Source organism: Sander lucioperca, chromosome 8, assembly GCF_008315115.2.
Source record: "Sander lucioperca isolate FBNREF2018 chromosome 8, SLUC_FBN_1.2, whole genome shotgun sequence".
NCBI lineage: Eukaryota > Metazoa > Chordata > Actinopteri > Perciformes > Percidae > Sander > Sander lucioperca.
This window is the reverse complement of record NC_050180.1, coordinates 31111698-31128962: the sequence shown is the minus strand read 5'-3', so window position 1 is coordinate 31128962 and position 17265 is coordinate 31111698. Positions and strand designations below refer to the sequence as shown.

Here is a 17265-nt window from a genome sequence, read left to right as displayed (position 1 = left end):
TTTAAAGTCCCTTATATGGAACAAATGGTATATCATGAATCATATCTGTATCTGGCCATCTGTACCAGCAATAACCGCCATAAGGCAACATAAGATAACACAACATGCCACCGATTCACTCTGCTAACTTCCTTCTATTTTTACGTTGGTTTTACCATGCAAGTTGTTTTGTAGTACATTTTGTAGTGTTGTTATGTACTTTTTTATTTATGTAGCCTGCTGTTGCTTATCTATGTATCGAGGCATACTTCACCCCATCTGCCTTGGTCGTAAAGCACTTTGGGTCAGCTTATGCTGTTTTAAATGTGCTATATAAATAAAAGATGACTTGACTTGACCATTCATCTCATTGGCTCTCCAGGTTTCACTCTTTGGATTAATTTGGGGTTGTTTGAATGGGTCTTCATGAGCAGCAGTTTGTGTCCAATATCCTTTTAGAGTTCTCATTAATCAGTTCTGCAGCAGCCTCCATTCTCCACCAACACATGGACAAATGAAGTCTTGAAAAACTAAGAAATATTTGTGAAACATAAAACTAGGACAATCAATCACTTTTATGCCTATTTACACAAGACTGTTGTCATCAAATGAAATGACCTCTGTGAACTATGGTGAGTAATCGGATGTACTGAACAGATAACGCCCATGCACTGATTAATGAGCACTATTTTTTATGAACCACAGGAGGACTCCAGTAAACACTCGTCCTGTGGCATTAGGGTTTCATTCATAATTTAAATTACTTTGTAATTTAAAAGAACAATATGTCATTTCTTTTGCCGCTAGGGGTCTCTCAATCAAAACAATAACAAAAGATGGAGTTTGGTGACGTTGTGAAGTAGTGTGGGATCATGGGAGTTGTTGTCTTCCCCACCAGTGTCATTGCAGTCAGTTCTTCCGGTTAGGATTTATTCAGTGTTCATCGTTCAGGAGGTTTTACCATAGGGCCGAATTATTCCCTCCTCTCCAAAATTGATTCAAACCGATAAAAAAACTGAATAAAGCAGCTCACGTTAAAAATCTGCGTTTCTCAGACGCCGTTTTAGGGGCTGCAAGCCGAGCTACTGCTACCGTTTGCTCAGCTTGTTTTTCTGATAACTTAATATCCAGACATCTGATGACTAAACTCCTTCATCTGGTTAAAATATATAGTTTCAAACTATTTATGACAACTTCTGGCAGACAACCACAATGCTGATGCATGTGCAAACGGACTGTTACCTTGAAAAAAATATTAGTTTTGAACATTGTTGGAAACATTTGGGATAAAGTACACAACTCAACAAAATATGTAACATACGTTGTCGTTTTTAGACATTTTAACGCGTACGGTGTAATGATGTTCTTGAAAGACTCAATATGTAATATGATAATGTTCCTTCTACTAGTTTGTAAAGGTTGCATGGATTAAAGGTGCCCTGCCACACGTATTTCATTACTTTGTGGTAATGTCTGAAGTTCTTCCATGGACTGAAAAAGATGCCTTGGTTACCTTGTTTCAAGCCATTCTAGCGTTGTATAGAAAGCCTGCAGGAAGACTCAGCTCGATTTGTGCCAGTTCTCATTAATATTCAACGAGCATGAGAGCCTGGCTATCAGCGTCCTTTACCCAGCACAACTGGGCGAGCTCATGAATAGTAATGAGCTCAGGCAACACCACGTCAGACTGACCAGCTTTTGTAATTGGCCTGATTTCTCCGCTTATTTCTTTTCAGTGGCTAGAGCTGACAGAGGAGGTAGCAGTTCATTTTCACATTCACCACATAACACAAACACATATGGACCTAACATATTTCAAAAAAATGCAAGTAAAAGTTGCATTTTTTGGCAGGGCACCTTTAATATTCTGTCTGTCACAAGAGGAGCTACAACAAAATCTCAATAATAATAACAGCGAGTTCTAAACAAACTCTAATCAAGTGTCTGACTCGAGAAATCAACACCCTGTTTGGAACAAACAGATAGTAACCTGTCCTACTAAAGGTGATGTCAAAGATGACTTTATTGAAAGTAGACAAACAAAACGCAGATCCAATATGTAACCTGATAATGAACAACAGACAGTTTTTGGCATCGAGCAGGAAAAAGTTGGCATACACTAGGCCGACACTGCATATTGTCAGATGTATCACATGTCACGTCAATGCAATGCCAACAGGGAAAGGGTGAGACAAGCTGTCTATGACAACATGTTTGACGCCGGTAAAAAGCATTCAGGGGCGTTCTGTTTTAATCCACAACCTTATACCACTTTCACACAGCAGACAGGCGTTGGACATATTCATATGGGACAACTATCTTGGGTTAATCGCTACAGTTAGTAGAGACTCCAGTCTGCGGTATAGTTAGACAGCTACAATTTGACTGCTAAACCATAGAATTATGCACTATTACATTACATAATTACACGTTATCTTTCGCTTCTTCATTTTCACCTACATGTGGACTCTTTCTCTCTCTAACTTTCTTCAAGGAGTCAAAGTTTAAAATGATTTTTTAACATCATTATCATTGACTTAATAAAGGACCCTGGTCAGCAGACAGGGGGCCAGGTCAGGAGGAGTGTCATGAGGTTGGCTGATGTGTGTTGACCCAGATTTAACGCACATCACTTTGTCAGTAATCAGAGGCAACCTTCACATACACATCAATCAATCACACTGCAATTAAAGGTGTAGTCCATTGATTTACAGTTCCATAAAGTTAGGGGGCTCACAAGAGACAGAATAGTACAAACTAGAGCAGCAGAGGCTGGTGTATCCTGCCTTTTTAATGGCAAGGTCAGGTTAAAAAAAAACACTTGACATTTGTACCATCGGCATCTTTTCACTGCCAGGGAAACACCCAATAGCTTTGAACTCCATGTTCCCGGTTAGTAACTAAAATGTTCTGTAAAAGCTGAGATCATTCTATTAGACTTGACAAACTCCAGAGCCACAGAAGGCATTATACAACACAGGCTGTGGAGCACTCCGTACGACTGACACAAACGGACATTTACATGTGTAAGATTGGCGAGGAAGTAATGTGCAGCCCATATTCTAAATATGTTAATGTGATCATACTCAAGATTGCAGGAAGCACAATGTGCAGAACTCAGATGACAGATGTCATGAAGGGACCTGTGAAAACACTGAACAATCTCTGACTGTCCGTTTTCATACGCTAAATGTAAACCAAAGATGCTCGGTTAATGACGTGCTTCAAAATTGTCTCGTCCATTGTTTTCTCATTTTTTTAAATGAGTGCTCTCAAGGCTACAACAAACTTCCTGTTCTTTCAGCTAACAGCTATTTACTAAGCGGTGCATATTTGTCTCAGAACACAATGAATATCTTCAAGTGGAGGACAATAACCCCGCAGACTATCTACACAAGGTGAGTAACAGAGCATTTAATCAATAACTTAGGTCAAAGAGAGATTCCTTATTAACTGCAGAGACAGCACAATGAAGTAAACTGTTGGTCTACAGTGAGTGCAGATCTCCAGTGACAAAGCAGCAGTATTTATGCGGTGATGGGTTGCACATGGGCTGTGTGATGTGACATGTGATTTTGATCCTGCCCTCCATTTCTACAGGGCACAGACCGTCTTTTCAGTGTGCCTGACTACTGTTGATGTCATATGAACTGAAGGAGAGGGAGTGAAGAGGAAGGCAGTGTCAGGGACACGAGCAGAGGCATAAACACTGAGAAACTGCAGGAAGGTAGTATATGCAATGTATAAAGCTGCACAAAGACGAAAAATAACATGTCAGACCATCGAAATCTCCATGACTGTCTGAAGAGAATAATTTAAGTTTTTTTCTTCAAGTTTTTCAATAAAGTTCAATGTTCTGCAAAGACCAAACACCACTGGATATTTCAAATGTGCAGTAGTTAAAGTCTCTCAACAAAATGCAACCTAGGGTCTTTTTGTGAATGTATCCGAGTCAAACTTTCGTTTAAAAGCATATTTAGGATGGAATCGCCACTTTTAAGATTTACCGTATTTCCGTTTTCGGTCAAATGGCCTTTTTTTATGGGAGTAATAGGGGTACTTTTATGCTAGCCTCAAAATAGCTATTTTTAAAACACTAAGAAGGCTCAACACAACATGAGACTTTGCTCCAAGTATCACCAGGGGCTCTACACCTTAACGATTGATTAGAGATACATCTCTAATTTGTTTTTACGAAAGAAAACGCACCATTACCACAGACTTTTAAATCAGCACACATTCAACAACAATGTCATGTCTTCCATGTGAAATTGATTTTTTTTTTTTTTTTTTAAGATTATTTTTTGGGCATTTTAGGCCTTTATTTCTATAGGACAGCTGAAGACATGAAAGGGGAGAGAGAGGGGGAATGCATCAAAGGGCTACCAGGTGAGCTACCCAGGCACCCCAAGGATTTTTTTATATTAATATTTTTGAATCATTTTGTAAAGGCTGCCTAATATTGGAAACACAGTTAGTTCACCCAGTGTTGCAGAAAGAAACAGTTTCATTTCTGTTTTGTGTGGTTGTTTGTGTCGGCAAATGTCACTTTTGTGCAGGGATGTTTTCGGGTGACCTTTGACTAGACCATTGTGGGTGAAAATAAGGACAGTAGGAGGAGTATGGGAGTTAAGTAAGGCTTTTTTTTTTTTTTTAGCATTTTCAAATATTACACAACCGGACATGTCCCAGCAGTAAAGTGACCGGAATTTGGGGAGAAACATTCAAAAATCGCAGATAAAGGCTTCTGAACCAAACACTACCCAATCAGACATGTTTCAGCAGTAATGCGACACGGAATTGGGGAGAATTTAACAACACTGGCAGCCAAGATGACATTGTTTACTGCCGTTAGCTACGTACCTGCTATAGTTAGCAGCAATTTTTACAGTCAAAAATAAAGGCTTTTAAACCAAATACTACATAAACAGAAAATGTTTCAGGAGTAATGTGACCCAGAATTGGGGAGAATTTAACGACACTGGCAGCCAAGATGACATATTTTACTGCCGTTAGCATGTAGTTACATGCCACAATGTTAACACCGCAGTGGCTGAAAAAAAAAACAAAAAAAACACTCCAGTCCTGCCTACTTGGAGCAGATGACCAATCACAGAAGGCCGGCTTAGAGTTGCGTAAGACTTAGCCGAGAGTAGAAAAAACTGTTGAAACCAGAGCGTTCAGATTAGTTGGAAATCTGAACGTTTTAGCTCACAGGGATTTGTCTAAAATACGTTTACCTCATTATTTTAAGTGTTGGGCACGTTTAACATGAAAATCCAACAATGACAGAAAATGTGGAAAAGCATAATATGTTCCCTTAAACAACAGGATCTGAGGCAACATGCATGCAGAAAAATGCATGTCCATTCTTTGTGTCAGATTTATAAAGCTACATGCACACATTGTTCTCTTTTACACTGACCTCATTTAAATGGCAAGGGGTGTGGACTGCAACATGGACTGAACTCGACTTTAGATTTTAGATTCAGTCTCTCTTTTTAATTTTTACTTCTTTTTATAGTACTTTTCTGGCAGCTTAAAACCACGTGTTCGCATGTTCTGAAGTATGCGTGAGCTGCACACATTCTCACTGCATGTTCACCTCATTTATCAACACCAGTTCATGGGTGAGAAATTGCATGTTCATAGTTTTAGTGTTTAAGCACCAATAAAGCATCTGGCCCCAGGTGTTTGATAGGAGTTTGACATGACTCCACTGATATTCCACATGTGCTGTCTGTCTATATATAAATACAGTCGAGGAAAACCATGTAGAACTTGCCATGCATGGAAAACTAGTTTTTTGTGGTTCAAAACCATTCATTTGAACGTGTGATATATTCTGTTCCTCGTAGGGTACTAGATAGAGACATATGCTGACTGACTTTTGTCCCCTCTTGATAAATCACGTACTGTACACTCGTACGTACTCTACTCGATGTAACAGTGTAAAATCCATACTAGAGTTATGTTCCCTGGTATCCACCAGTTGCATGTTATCTCTGAGACATCTGACACATCCTGAGGAAAGAAATGTCTGCATATTCATCCCAACTGTCTGTCAATGGTAAACCAGATGTACCACTGCAAATTTACATAAAGCACGTAATCAAAGCTGGGGGGAAGTTTATTATAGGTTAGAAATGTCAAGTTTTCAAAGTCTTAAAAACCTTTTGCAGATTTTAGGGAAACTGACTACTGAAGTGATTACATGATGGCGCAACTGCGGCACTTCAGCCTATCTTGCAAAAGTAGACAAAAGGGTGTGAGAACAAGCAGCGCTGGAATGTCACAACTCCACTGACTGCATGTAACGCCTTTATTTATACTGTAGGTTCACACTGCAAACAACTTGGCTAACTACACTCTGCAGCTACAAATGTTTTGATGTATTTTTCCGTTTCATTTTTACTTTTCATTACGTTCAGCATTTTGCTGGGTTAACTAGCTGTGTAATAACGGCACGTGTAATAACAGGTTGCATGAAATACATTATAGAAGGACGGCTGCTATAATGTGCTAGCACCCTCTACACAAATAAGTGTAGGTTCATGAAAAAGGAAATTTAATAAGACTATAAAGATGTCTAGTCCTGATAAAATCTTGGTGTTGGAATACATTCTGTGCACATTTATGTCACTACGTCACTGACTAGCAAACTAGTCTCTGATCCGTCCGAGATTCAGTAGGGTTTTTGTTGTCTGAGAGAGAGCAACGCTTGAGTGTGTCCATCGACAAGACCACACAGGCAAAACAATGCACAGGAAATGAACCGAAAAGTAACAGAGACAGGGACGCATAAATTGTAACAACATCAGTGAAGCTTGAGGCAACCAGGCAACTTACTCAGCAGCCAGTCTGCCAACACCTCCGCTAAAATGTCTGTTTAATTCAAAGAAAACTATCATCTGTGGTTGGTGGAGATGTTACGTGCGTGACTCACACATAATTGACTTCCACATGACTCATCAAGTTTTCAAAGCCAGGCTGCCTGCAAGTTTAATCAACTTACAGTGTGGAGACTTGAAACTTTAAAAAAATAAATAAATAAATAAATAAATAAATACATTTCATAATTGTGTTATATAATTGTGTCTTTTATAGTGACTATTGTATGTGTTGCTAATAGAGAGGGTGGAGCAAGGCCACAAGTATTGAGGATGTGTTGTTTCCTAAAACCAGATTCCTGCATGCTTCTCATTCCTGCCTTGGCTCTCAAATGTACTGCCGACACATTTGCGTACGTTACTCTCTCAGTTCCAGTTTCACTGGACTGTAAGTGCCGGCTGGTATTTGACCTGGGCTGATCCTCACCTTTAAAGTAGCTCTTGACTCTCAGGTAACCCACGCTGAGGCGAAGGACCGACAGCTTGTCCAAACGAGTGCGAACTTCCCCTTCAAAGGGCAGAAGGTCCGTCAGCCGGTCCAGTTCCCCATTCAGCCGATCCCGGTGGCGCTTTGAAGGGTTTGACTTAACGACTTCATTGCCGTCAGAGACCTTCTTACTGTGGAGTAAAAAGAAAAACATATAGTTGGTTATTGCGGTGTTAAATATGTAGATTGAGAACACCTGTAAAGCAAGGCTGATTCAGTTCAGGCTCTGGCTAACCGGCCCTGCCAGACCATGCCATCTGTTGTGGGGTGCAGTGTGACACATGCCAATTAAACATGAACCATATTAACTTTTAGCAATGCTCCAAACCGACTCAGGGAATAAAGACGCAGCCATGAATGTGACTCAAACACTGCAGTTCAGGTGCGTCAACAGAACATCAGCTCCCATGCTGAGTGTAAGATATTTTGTAAGACAAAAATGCTAATTATTTTGATTATGGTACAAGATACTTTTTTTTAGCTTGGAACAAAACGGTAGGGCTGCAACTAACGACTATTTTCACAGTCGATTAATCTGTCGATTATTTTCTCGATTAATCGATTAGTTGTTTGATCTATAAAAATGTCAAAACATGGTGAAAAATGTGGATCAGTGTTTCCCAAAGCCTAAGATGATGTCCTCAAATGTCTTGTTTTGTCCACAACTCAAAGATATTCAGTTTACTGTCACAGCGGAGAGAAGTTAGTTTAGCTAGCTCTCTATAAAGAGCAAGTAGAAACTCACCAGTATATAAAAGGAAATAGCACTGTGTGTTTGATTGGCCTGCACAGTGCCTTAGCAGATGATACTGAACTGTGCTGCATAAAATGTTTTGACATTTGACTTTTCTAACAGCTGAGGCTAAGTTTTTTTTTTTTTTCGCCCATGGCCTCATAATGCATTACCAAGCTGGAATAAACAGCACTGGGAGAAAAAACCCAGTCTTGACGGCGCACAGGACATTGAGTCGACGCTGAGTAACAGAAAACTCTACCAAGTATCCCAAACTTATTTCCATAATATAATAGTTCTACATTTATTTTTTTTAAATCACAAATTGTAACGTTGACGTCTTAAGATGGTTCCTTTTTCACACCAGTCTGAGAAAATTCAACTTCTTAGTAAACTTACTTCGTATATATTTTTTCAAAGAAAAAATGTGCACATCCAAACAATTCTTATGTGCAGGTGTGCTGGACAAAAACAAAGACTTGAAGAAAAAGAAAATCCTGCACACATTGCTCTTGCCACAGCATCACCAATTATTAAAGAAAACTTCAAAGAAAACCAACTTGTTGGCCCCTCTGGACCTTAGTCAAAAGTATGTTGTATAGAAAAATTGACATTGGCACAATAGTTGGCACAATATTTAACAAATACAAAGATGCTACCTATGGTACTGAAGATAATGATGCAATGTAGCTGCTTCAGGCTGACGTTAGCTTCACAGAGTGACAGAATGAGATATTTACCTGAATCATTTAAGTCTCAAATAAGACAACAATGAAATCTGCTGCTTAAATTGTCAACTGGTGGATTGTCGGCTGTTTGTCTACTCGACAGCTGTCTGAAAATAAATTGCAATCAGCGAAGTTGTTGTTTTTCTAGTGAAAGATGGACCAGTAAGTTTGGCCTTTTAGAACAGCAGACAGATTCAGTCCACTCTCTTTTAAAACATGAAAAACAATACAGAGTGTTTTTTTTTTTCTCAAGGACACAATCTTCAGCCCAGAATAAATAGCACAAAACATACGTTACCGCAAGTCATTCCACTGACTACTTATGTTGTTTGTTAAAATGGAAACCAGTTTTACCATGACAGCAGCTTTATTTGTTCTGCTTGACTTTCACTTTAAGGGTTTGAGACCACCCATGCTCCAAGTGCAAAATACAAAGTCACGAGGCTCTCTGGAGATCCATGTCTTACTCACAAATCAGACACACGTGTTACACCGGGAGTGAAACCAAGTGTCAGTGGAAGGGTGCGACGGGGACGAAGCACAACACCGCTGTTATCATTCCTCCACTACACACCTGCTGAGAAAGACACTTACAGCAAGTGTAGGGGGGGGGGCAACTTCAGCCCACACTGTCCTAAAAATCAGGGCATTTAAAATGTTTTGGGGACAAAAAAATTTTAATTAGTGCATAAAGTTGCTTGTTTTTTGTGTGTGTGAAATGAGCCCAGATTGAAATGCATACAGTAATCACCACGTTGTGCCAACACTAGTAAATAAAAAGCATGCTATTGCTATTATCAGGACATTTAGGCTATGTGTAACAGCACTGTTTGTGTGTGTGTGTGTGTGTGTGTTAGAGACGGGAATGGAAATTAGATGGATTAAATGAAAATGAAATGACGGCTTAGTGTAGGATTAGGATTTTGACCTAAACTGGTAAATATTTTTTTCAAAATCTTAAGGGCAATTTTTGCCTCTCAGTCACATTTTTCTAGGGGCATTTTTGCTTTTTTTTCCCCCCTTCATTTCTGACACTGCTTGAATCTTATTATAATAATAATAATAATAATAATAATAATAATAATAACAACTTTTATTTATATAGCGCCTTTCATGAAGGACACTTATTGTAAACTCATTCCTACCAGGGAGGAAATAGCTAAAGAAAATGAAAAGATGAGTCTCTAAGTATGTAACAATTATGACAAAGTCAACCAAAACTATGATAGTAAAAAGAAAGCTACTGTATTAAATCGTAGTATATCACATTTATGTATTTACATCAAAATAAGTATCTCATAATTTAGTTTCCAACAGTCTTAGCATTTTGTGTATTTATTTGTTAAATTAGTTGAGTCTGGTGAATGTCAAAATGCTTACATCCTCAAATGGGTGGGGAAAAAATGATCAATCACATGCATCAAAATTAAACATCTCTGCAAAAAAGTGCCAGCTGCCGGCTTAGTTACCGTCTCCTCGCCTCTGCCAGACCAGAAGGTTTTAAATATACAGCAGTCGCAATTTGCAGAAGGAGTGGGGAGTCTAACGAGGTAACGAGGTTATTTACCAAATGAGATGAATGTGATGTTAATAAGCATGGGCCAATCTGTTGTTTAGTTTAACAACGTTTAATGAACAAATCCTGAAGTGCACAGCCCTCTGCCAAAAACATGTCTTTAATTTACGTGCTGACAAAAGCCTCTCTGTGTGCACTGTGAAAGCGATTAAATAATGTTATGAAATATGACTGATCGAGGTTAATTTACTTAATTGGAAACTCAAACATTTACTTGGCCAACATTCACATCCTGAGCATGAAACTGATAGGGGACTCTAGTTTTTATTTTTATTAGAGTCTACAGCTGGGTGCCTGGGTAACTCGCCTGGTAGAGCAGGCGCCCATATATAGAGGTTTACTCCTCGACGCAGCAGCCGCGGGTTCGACTCTGGCCTGCGGCCCTTTGCTGCATGTCATTTTCCCCTCTCTTTCCCCCCCTTCATGTCTTCAGCTGTCCTAAACAAATAAAGGCCTAAAATGGCCACAAAAAAGAGAGTCTACAGCTGTTTAAACTGACTGAGACCCAGCTGACAGCAGCAGGCTGACGGTAGACTGTTGCTGTCCAACTGCATACATGTACATGATGTAGACAGCCAATCATTGTATCCCTCTCAGAGCAGCAAGCAATGCAGATAAAGACCTAGCAAGAATAAATCTGTATATGCTTGAATGGATCTGTTTACATTAAAAGACCCTTAAAATTATTATTGAAGGTATTGGATTTATGCTTCTGGACAGCTGGTTGTCAACTAAGTATGGTCATACTGGTCTGCATAGAAATAGGAATTTAAAAAAAAAAATCCATGGTATGATTACAATAATAGCCATCAATGTAGTCTCACATTGCCAGACCTTCCTCCACAGCGCTGCGGAGGAAGGTCTGGCTAGTCCACACAGCATTCCGTGATGGGAGAAAAACGTGCTCTGGTTTATTGGCATTTCTTTAAACCAATCACAATTGTCTTGGGCGGTGCTGAGCGCCGTACGGAGCAATGGTGCCGCTGCAAAATAGCCTCGGGAAGGAACTTGTTTTGGTGGAATGTGCTCGTTCGAAAGTTGTTTTAGTCGTGCAACAGAAAACTCAGATTGGACAGATAGTCTAGCTAGCTGTCTGGATTTACCCTGCAGAGATCTGAGGAGCAGTTAACCATAGTCCTCAGAAATCCACCAGAGTTTAAAATGCCAACACAAAGGAAGTCCAAGGCAACGGATATTCGACCTTAATGAGTGAAATCTGGTGGATTTTCCATTGGCAACAGAGCAATTCCGGAAGTGGAATGTTGTGGATATATGTATTGCAAAGCCTTATAGGTGACTCTTAAGCATGAGAAAAATGTTGTGGCTCTGTCCTTAAGCAGGAGTTTTCTGTAATTATTTATTAAGAGGAACCAATCAGTGATCTTTATCAGGCTGGCCAAATCTAATCACATAAAATCAGTTAGTTTCAGCCCTAAAACGCATCCTTAGAGTCAACAACTTATCCAGGCCTATTACTACCAAAGCATATCTGCAGTTTCAGCCTGCAAATTACCTACCTAAATTCCTCTCTCAATTTCTCTCTTTACCGAAACTTTGGTTAATGATAGGCTATAAAATGTCCTCCTCTGCCACTGAATGATCTGCAGGGAATGCAGCCTGAACTTGATTGCTGGCTTCAAACCCGAGCTGTACCTTCTCAGAAATAGAGCAGGACTGATCTCACTCTCAAAAAATGTCTAACACAGACAAAAGCCAGCATTCAGAACCATTTTTTCCACCTTGATTTGCTATGGATCACGGGGTTGAGCAGCAGATATCAAGACGTAAATTGTAGGAATCAAGGCATATGTTTTGCCTCATCCCTCAATTTCTATTTGTTTTTTCTTATCTCGAGAGCAAAAGAGAAGAGATCTGAACCCAATCACCTCCGTCTCAGAGTCAAGGCAGGCCATGTTGCACTCAGTCTGCTGTAATGACACTGACGCACATTTGTCTGCTCGAAGCAGGCGGAGCGTCTGCCAGATCCAGAAGGGATGACTCTGTGGCTCAGAAGTAGGAGAAGCGTACTTTCTATACACGTTTGGCTGCTGGAAAACACAGACAAGCAAATTTGGAAATAGGATAGTTTACAAAAGCAGGCCTTAGCCTACAAAGAGCTGTCCAGACAGAGAGGTAAAAAAGAATGGAGAACTTACACAAAATAACATTTGTTGTGCATAAATGTCCCAGGACAAAGATGATGAGTGAACAAAGGCAGCTGTATTTAACAATATCCTACAGAGAAGTGTTCTGTGTGTGTGTTTTCTGTTACTTTATGCTCATGCTGAGATAAAAAAAAAAAAAAAAAAACACTCCACAGAAAATGTGATAAATGATGCCCTCCAGTTGCATCTATAGCATAAAACAATATTAAGAAGGGGCATGAATGCATACAAAAATCAAGGTCAGATAAATTGCCAATAAATTGTTAAATATGCTGCATCCAGGGGCTTCAGACATATGCAGACGCAAAAGCGTGACACAAAAGTAATGTATTCTGCTATGTTCTGGAGAGAATGTGGATGCGTTTTAAAAAAAAAATAAAACATATGGATACACAGTTGGGCAATTGGATGCAGAAGTTTCTATAGATGTTTTATGTTTTGTTTTTTTGCGGTGACTCTGGGGGGGCCACCGTTGGAGTCCACTGAATCTACCATCCTCTGGGAGGGAGCAAGCCACAAACTCTTTAGAGCTAACTTACAAACACTGGCTTCAGGTCAGGTTTGCGCCTGACGTTTTTGAAAAACTCTTGGGCTGGGAACTTTCTGGCCAGAGCAGTGCTCTGGGAAGCAGCCTTCTCTCTTGTCCAATAGGGAAGGGAGGGAGGCACGCTGGTTGCTTCTATTAGCGTCACGCTCAGTCCCGCCAGGATCTCGCCATGTTGCGATCACAATAATTCAAAACATCAATGTACGCTGGAGCATTTTTTTCACTCTAAAGTCGCTGAAAGCTGCTGCCGTTTCAATTCTGTCGGGGCTCTGCTGCGGGCGGGGCTGCTGCTCAGTTCCCCCCCGCGACTGACACGCATACACACACGAACACACCCGGTGGATGCATGAAAAAACCGGAGATGAGACGTACACGATGACCTAAATTGAGGACAGCTACGCTCATTATTGTAAGTGCAATGATAAGTTAAAGTCCAATAAGTAATTTATTGACCATATAAATGTGTGTCCCAGCCCAGGCCAGGATAGGAAATTAACTAACAGTGTAAAGATCAACAAGCCACTGACACAGATGTTCAAATTTGATTCATTCCATAAATTATTAGTTTTTGTCTTAAACCAACCAGCCATTTTCATATTATATCAATATTTGCAGCATCTTGAGCCTTTTTGGTAAGGTTACTAGGAAATCTCAGCCTAGAGTAATTTTATACTCCCGAAACAAGTTTCCTTTTTATTTTTAAAGAAGTATACCACATTTTTTTCATTGCAACTTTGATCGCAATTTTTTACATAAGCTCCCGCAAAATCAGCCATTTTGGGCCACAACAATCTAAAAAAAAATCCTGGAGGGACTGCACGTAGGGCTGTGCTCGATTAAAGAAATTCTTAGTTGACTAACACTCAATTCAATTGTACAAAAACATTCAATTGTATCGACTAATCGATTAGTTGATTTAGAGTTTCTCTGCAAAGAGTCATGCAAAAGCACCACTTTAATTCTAGAGATGTGCTCATACGTTTCTTGGAAATAAGTCATTCAGCATGAAAAAAGCATAAAACATGACTAATCGACTAAAGAAATCTTAGTTGACTAAGACCAAACGACCGATTAGTCGACTAATCGACTAAGAGGGAGCAGCCCTAACTGCACGCTGTGTTTTTTAACTTTTAGAGATACCGCTCCACAGTACTCTGGCGGTACTCATCATGACTGGAAAAATACAAAACCCCAAGTTCCCATCCTGCGCCATTATTTAGATTACATTAACTTGGCAGGGACCTCTGTACAAAGCAACATTTTTTTTTTCCCTACACCTACACATGTCAGGAGTAATTAGGGGTTCTGTGTCTTCCTTTAGGGCACTTCAACACATGGACAAGAACAGCCGGGGGATCGAACCTCCTAACAGCTCTACCCACTGAGCAACAGCTGCCTCGTTTGCTCTGCCCTGATCCAGCACACAGTCAAGGCTTCCTGACGATGTATTAGACTGATAGAGAAACATAACAGCTTTCAAATTTTATAGAGATAATGATAATACAATGAGTTTTACTGTAAGCTACATTGTTTGATTTTCTAACACAGCTTCAACATAACACAACAAACGATGGCATTCTATTGTTAGCTGTGCGCAGAGGTTTTATTTCAAGCTATGGCATAGATGGAGACATTCTTCCTGAAAGACTGTTAGACAATGATAAAAGTATTTAAGTGAGGACTCGTCTTTGAAACTGAAACAAAGCCATTATTTAATGAGCCATATATACTATAATGAACTCATATTTTCACAGTAACTTGTAGGAGTGATGCTACTGCTGAAAAACAATACTGTACAGGGCTGAAATAAACAAGAAGGACAAAGCAGACTCCATTTTCTAAAGACAAAAGCAATGCAATAAATCACTGTCAGTTCTTGTCAACTTGGGAGACTATAGTTTGGGTAGAAATGTGGGCTTGTGACGACATGATGGTCCCCATGGGGAACTTATGAGTTTGCATTTTTTGACATGGGAAGTTAAACATGACCCAGTGTTAATACATGAGAATAATGCCGCTTGCAAACTAGAACTGTCCCGTTTGCCATTTGTTGCGCTTCACAGCTTTGGTACTAATCCACAGCCAATATTCAAAGCTTCGCTGGTGGCACTTGAATGGCTCATTTGTGTGACGTCCTGTCGTGTTATTTAACCCCCCCAATGTAGAACAAGTAGACTTGTCACACTTATTGTTTTCCGTCAGATCGTTTATAGATCTCGACATTTCCGACCGCACTTGAAGGCAGCTTCACTTCACGAAAAAAGAAAAAGAAAAGAGACTGTGCTTTGTTGTTGCAGGAAACGGTCAGCTGGTACACAAACTCCTGAGCAGTTCAGTGCTCGTGTTTAAAATCTTCTTGTGGCAGCGACAGAGGCAGTGATGTTTCCTGTTTCCTGTACGGGACTCTCACACCGCCTCAAAACGGACTGACAAGTCTGATTGCCGGTTACGCGACTGGCCACCGCAGTGTGACGTCGGGTTGCGCTTCTCCAAAAGTTGAATCTGTCTCAACTTTATTACAGTATTGAAGGAAAAACAAAACAAAAAAGAATATTCAAATCCCAAAATTGAAAACTGAATACCTACCCAACGAACAAATATCCTAATAGTCGAATATTCGGATCCAGCCCTTTTGCAAACTAACAATATAGTTGCTGTAAGAGTTTAAAGTGCTCATTTTATGCTGTTGGCTTTTCCCCTTTCCTTTATTGTGTTATATATCTGTTTTTGTGCATGTAATAAGTTTACAAAGTGAAAAAGCCCAAAGTCCACCCCAAAGGGACTTACCATCTCCAACAGAAAACACTGTTCACAAACTGCTCCAAACAGCTCTATTGTAGTCCAGCCTTTACTTCAGAGACAAATGTGGTCACTTTGTAACACACGTTATAATGCTCGCCTAGCTGCTAGCGTGGCACGCCCTCATACTCTGCTTCTGACTGGCTAGTAGTCCTTACCTAGTTACTGCGCATGTGCAACTTCCAACAAAGATAGAACAGAAGTGAGATGTCTCACTCTGTAGCTAAAACAGAGAGCTCAACACACAGGGTGAAAAGAGGAGCTGCAGCAATGAGCAGTACAACAAATATATGGTGTTTTCTGAAAATTAAACCACATTAACCTAGTCTGGTACAACCTCTAAATACAAGTATGAACCTGAAAATGACCATAATATGAGCACTTTAAGGCATAGTAAGTAGAATACATTGCATGTATCAGGAGGCATGGCAGAGGAGACTGGCAACATACACAGAAGGCGTCCATGGTAATAAAAGAGAGAATTTGGATGGCTAGATCTGCCATGGAATGCCCCTGGGTAGTGACCACTGCTTTTTACAGTCAGGCTCAATGGTGCCTTTGTGCAGCTGAGCCCAGCTGGCTGTCCAGGAAACCTCAGTACTCACTGCACAGTCCCACATCTTCACAAACACAGACGTCTGCACACAGGCCACCTTTTTATTTTTGGATTTACACTGTGAACAGCCTATATCCAAGTTGCCAGATCACTATAATCACACACACACATATATATACATATACATACATTATATATATATACATACAGTACTGTTATTCATGTTCTCAAAGTATCACCGTCAGATTACAAATATTACCTATGTAAACAAACCTTTGCATGGATTTAGTTCATTGTTAAACTATGTATTAAAAGTCAATCAAATAATTAAAAGTAACAGCAGTATTGTGTTTTGAATTGTAATGGAGGCCAAGGCATTTGTTTTACATTAAGACCAGAAAACCTGATGCCTTTAATCAGCAGAAGTTCAGTGTAACTTTTGCTATAAGTTTCATATTTAAGTATGAAACTTTGGGCCAACCGATGAATGTCCAACATTTACCCTCCTTTCAGCTCTTTTTTGTTCTCCACCAACCAACTACTTTCTACTTTCCAATGGCCAGAATTGTCATCATTACTCCAGATTTCATTGTGTGGGTTTTACTAAGAACCAGCCTTTTACGAACAGTAAAGGGTTTCAGGTTGAAATAAGATCACGAATTACGACAAAGTGTGAATTTCAATCAATAGGGTTTCAGGTTAAGATGAGATCACTAATTACAACAAAATGTGAATTTCAACTGGTTGACATGAGATCACTTCAAAATCTAATTTCAAAAAGTGTGAATTTCAACCAAAAGGGTTT

General features: G+C 39.8%; 1 protein-coding gene across 2 annotated transcripts in view; it reads right to left on the bottom strand.

The window, feature by feature from the left end:
- The window catches only part of LOC116056011 (aryl hydrocarbon receptor-like), a 44599-nt gene that overhangs the window by 25288 nt on the left and 2046 nt on the right, over positions 1-17265 (bottom strand). For both annotated transcript variants that reach the window (XM_031308217.2, XM_031308154.2), the window contains exon 2: positions 7297-7487. In XM_031308217.2, coding sequence (XP_031164077.1) covers positions 7297-7487 — 191 coding nt within the window. The remainder of the gene's footprint in view (positions 1-7296; positions 7488-17265) is intronic.